Raw genomic sequence first — 4510 nt, 5'->3', positions numbered from 1 at the left:
ACGTGGAAAAATAATGCACGGAACCGAAGAAACATTGTTTATGGAAGGGAAGTCGGTACCTGCAGTCATAGAGGCCATAGACGGCATCGCGAGTGGCGGTTCCGATGGCGGTATGGTTGTAGCCCTTGCTTGTGGCAGCATCAGAGGAAAGCCATGAGAGGATGCTGTTGAGGTTGGTTTTGAATCCACTTGTTAGGGATTCTTCCGTCGAGTTTTTGCAATCATCTCCAACGTAGTTTGGGGACGATGATTGTGCTCTTGTTGTGGTGAAGGAGATGAAGAAGCTCAGCAAGAAGAACCACAGAAATAATCCATGGATAGTAGTAGTGAGCTTCGTTTCCATCATTTGATGAGTGAGTGTGATTGATCAAATCACTTTTTGTTGTTGTATCAAATTGTGTTTGATGAGACACTTGAGGATTTACATATAGGTTGATAGATGTTGACGAAGTCAATACTCAATAATTGACTATAAATTAATTGTGGCGGTGACCGAATAAATGAAAGAATTGCACGTAAACCTTGACTTTAAGACCAAATGTGTGAAAGGGAAGAAACCAGCCATTGGTGTATGGTTTGTAGCTTCTCTATCTGCAGTAATTATGATACCCTTAGAATATTCAAACTCACAAAAAGATGGGGGCAACACGATTGTTATATGTATTTAATTTTCAGAAGATGATGTTTTCAGCTCATTGGCTCCATCGAGTTATTCTATAAGATTATATAACCCACTATTAAGAAAATCAAAATCCACTTTCATTTTATTTTAATATCTCAAAATTTACTCATTTACTAAAAATGATACCGAATAATGCTAGGAAGACAAAAAGTAGATTTGAAAATATATTTAAGTTTCTGAACTTTTGAAAATTTGGACATATCGATTCCTCCTATTCATTACACAATGGAAAAATCAAATGTGACTCCCATTGTACTGACTTGGTTGATACAGATGCACACGAGAGAGATGTTTTAAAATTGGACAAATTAGACTTAGAGATCGACATGTCTAGATTTTAAAGAGGTCAAAAAAACTTAATGTATTTTTAAATCATCAGAATTTAAATGTATGTGAACTAAAAACTCAAGAATAATTTGTCTTTTTCTCTTTAAATAATAATCTTAATATATATTTCTGCTCTTATATACCACTAATGCTACGAAGACAACAAGAAACCAGACAAAATTTATCCTATTTAACCTTCATTAATTGTTGATATATCTACTATATTGATAATTAATTTTCGATGATTGGTTTGATTAATGCACTAATGATTGGTTTAATAATGCACTACTGACTTATATTTATGCGCTAAAAAATAATAAACTACTATAAGCCTATAAAAGAAAGTGACATTGTAACAAATGTGCATTCATAGGTTCACACTATAAAAGTCAGTTTAGATACCAGAATCATAACTGAAATTGTAATGTATTATAGTATAGAATTTCAATTTCAGTTTAAAATTTATACTTGATTTCATTAAAGAATTAAAAGATGCACTAAAAAAAAGGTGGAAGTCATGTGTCTATATCAAGATGACGTTTTAACTTACGTGGCAACACGCCATCTAGCTGGCTCGCTGCGCGCCCAAGAACTTTGAGCCTCAGCCACAGCCACAGCCACGATGAAAATGATGGGTTCGCCTCATCAAATGTGCGACAAGTTTAGGAGGATTTTGAGAAGATGGTAAAATTGTAGTCGAAAATGGTTCAGATGTTTAAATCGTGTGGTGTTTGATTTGAAGGATTCTCCTAAGAAATTGGAGTTAGAAAGGAAGCAACTCCAAAGCGAGAAAGTGAATGATGGAAATCATGAAAACATGGATGGGATCTTCAACTCCAAGATGTTGGGATAAAGGGAAAAATGGAAAGCATAAAAACAAGAGTGGGATATTCAACAAGGCTCAAATACCAATATCATTACCAGATACCAAGCAAGGAATTGAACCTCTCCATTCAGCTAGTGTGCCATATACGGAATCAACTCCTCCATCTGACATCATAATGTTCATTATACAACATTTGGAGCTAAAACTATCCAAACTACAATTTGAAAGAAGAGGGGGAAATCAAAGTCAAGCACTGATGACAGCATCACTATTGCCATCTAAACCTTCCACTAATCTCCTCTTCGCCGACTTCGTTCTATAACACCAGACCTCGAAAGCCTCACTCAGGTCCGGGTATCCGATTTCTCTGCTTCTAATCCAGTCAGCAAGAATGTCTGCTTGGTCGTTTGATGGCAATGTCAATACCATTGACACAATTGCTCCCTCAATGGCCTGGCACAAATCTTGGTCCATTTTGTAAGGAAAACCATTCTCCTCTATGCCTTTTGAATCCAGCAACGGCTTCATTTTCCGAATATACGGAAACCAAGACTTCAGCAATTGGACGCGGCATGCTGCCGGAAGAATCACACCGCCATAACCAACCGCTTCCAAAACTTTACATGTTACCTCTATCAGCTTTATTTTCAGGCCCCACATGACCTGGTCAAGCTTCTTGTCTTCAACAATTCGCAAAATTTGATTAGAGATCGCAGCCCAATCAGAGACCAAATTTTTCATTAAATCCATCTTTGGGAGTACATTGCACATCCATTCAAGATCAGATAACTTTCTCATTATTCTATCATTATTATCTGCAGCCCCAAGCTCATGAGAGGGGACCAACAACAAAGAAGCCAAGTCCTTTTCGAATGAATTAATTGTATTGTAAACACCCGTTCTTACCACTGACTTAACTTCGTCATCAGCCATGACTATCAGAGTATCTTTGTCTTTACTTAGCATGTAGTCGACTTGCTCCTGTGCAGATGTTCGGAGCACATCTCCAAATGGTAAACACGACCCATCAATAGACATGGCGATGCGAATGGCTGAAACAAATATATCTTTTGTGATAACTAATTGTACAGGTTTAATCTGATGTATAAATGACATGGCTATTCAACTCAGTTTCAAAACCACATTTAACTTTGCAAAACTGCGGTGCTCCTTCCTCCAGATGATATCCAAGTTTAACACCCTCGTGTTCTCACAGCAGAGAGCAATTTCAATGAACAAATAATGTCACACTACTCCAAAATTATACTTGCGGTTGTGGCAATATAATGGCTTTAAAGGATGACAACATGAAAACCAGGTGATTCTTCAAGGGAATGCCATAAATTTTACAATCTGCATCAACCAAAAAGCTTTTAAGAAGCCAGATTTCATTCGAATCTAAATAAAGTGAAGCAATAGTAATAATCCTATCCCTAAATGCAAGTGATCATCACTAATGGTAGCATGGAAATATTAGCAACAGATTTTTAAGTTTCAAATCAGCTTGATAAATTCCAGAATAGATCATACAATAGATTTGCTAACATTATAAAACCTATATAGCCAACCAAAAAAAAGATGTACTAGTAGCAATAATAGCAGCATATTATACCTCACGAAAACAAAGCATTCAGTTTTAATAAAAAACGGAATCATCAATAGTGTTGCAGGGGATAACATTGATTTAAAAGATTTCGGCTTCAAAACTTTGGTTGATTATTAGGGGGAGTATTAGTAATACTGGCACTTCCCTCTTGTGTACCTTTCCAATTACCCTCCATCCTCATTATTTTATTTTTCATAGTGAGAAATGTTCAATTGCAAAGATAATTTAGAGATAACATATAATTTGAGAAACGACATTATCAATTAAAGAGTGACAGTAAGTGATGTAAACATTGGTAACTATAGCACCTGCTTGTACAAATTCCTTTCTCTACACTCGCTAAATGGAGAAATAATTAGTTACTTTTTAAGATTCTACGACACTGATTGTATCTACTTTCCATCGTTATGTGGAGGATCACTTTCAGGAGTTACAAGCAAGTTCCTATCAATTTAGCAGCTTATGAAGGAAACACAAAATTGACAGCACATGTGCTTAATCAACTGAACTAAAAAAATCCCTATTTTGAATCGAAGTAATTGAATTGAAAATTTGAAATCAATTGAGAATTCAAATCTACTAATAACTACTCTACTTCTCTACGTACCTTCGCTAACAATCTCACTCGAAGGAATCAGCAGCGGCGTTCCCGAGAAGAAAGAAAGCAAATGGAGATTCAGATTAGGGACAAAATGGCGCAGAAAGGCGGAATGGGCTATGGGCTTATTGAAGTTAGTATCGGATCCGGGTCTAGTTTGACCCGGAACCGGCCCATATATTTTAAAAATCATGATTAATAGTCTAGTTTTTTTTGGTGACTAATTAATACTTTAGTTTGAGTATGGGGATACTATGCCATTTGAGTCATAACTCATTGGCAATAAATAAAAATTTGGAAAGATAGGAGACTCAAACCCACAACCTATTAATTGAATATGGGGAGTCTATGCCATTTGAGCTATTACTCATTAGCTTTCAAAATTTGGAAAGATATGTGACTCGAACCCGCGACCTCTTAATTTTATGCGAATAGTTACCTCTATTAAATATTAGTTATATATTCGTAAAT

The 4510-nt window shown here is 36.0% G+C and overlaps 2 protein-coding genes across 3 annotated transcripts in view; both read right to left on the bottom strand.

Annotated features, from left to right (window-relative positions):
• The window catches only part of LOC107622305 (cysteine-rich receptor-like protein kinase 10), a 6285-nt gene extending 5606 nt beyond the window's left edge, over positions 1 to 679 (bottom strand). Inside the window, exon 1 of one of the 2 annotated variants that reach the window (XM_021114187.1) lies at positions 60 to 679. In XM_021114187.1, the coding sequence (XP_020969846.1) occupies positions 60 to 346 (287 nt within the window). In that variant the 5' untranslated portion in view covers positions 347 to 679. The remainder of the gene's footprint in view (positions 1 to 59) is intronic. The other variant, XM_016324167.2, reaches the window with a different exon arrangement.
• Positions 1898 to 4176, bottom strand: LOC107622306 (BTB/POZ domain-containing protein At3g05675). The gene is made up of 2 exons (XM_016324168.2): positions 4049 to 4176; positions 1898 to 3188 (listed from the first exon to the last, which is right to left on the bottom strand). The coding sequence occupies exon 2, from the start codon at positions 2949 to 2951 to the stop codon at positions 2082 to 2084; it is 870 nt and encodes a 289-aa protein (XP_016179654.1). The 5' UTR covers positions 2952 to 3188; positions 4049 to 4176; the 3' UTR covers positions 1898 to 2081.

The sequence above is a fragment of the Arachis ipaensis genome, chromosome B10 (genome assembly GCF_000816755.2).
Source record: "Arachis ipaensis cultivar K30076 chromosome B10, Araip1.1, whole genome shotgun sequence".
Classification (NCBI taxonomy): Eukaryota; Viridiplantae; Streptophyta; class Magnoliopsida; order Fabales; family Fabaceae; genus Arachis; species Arachis ipaensis.
This window is presented reverse-complemented; position numbering and strand designations above follow the sequence as displayed.

Bases quoted from the DNA above. Each gene is read 5' to 3' on its own strand.
- LOC107622306 (XM_016324168.2), bottom strand. From the start codon at position 2,951: ATGTCATTTATACATCAGATTAAACCTGTACAATTAGTTATCACAAAA.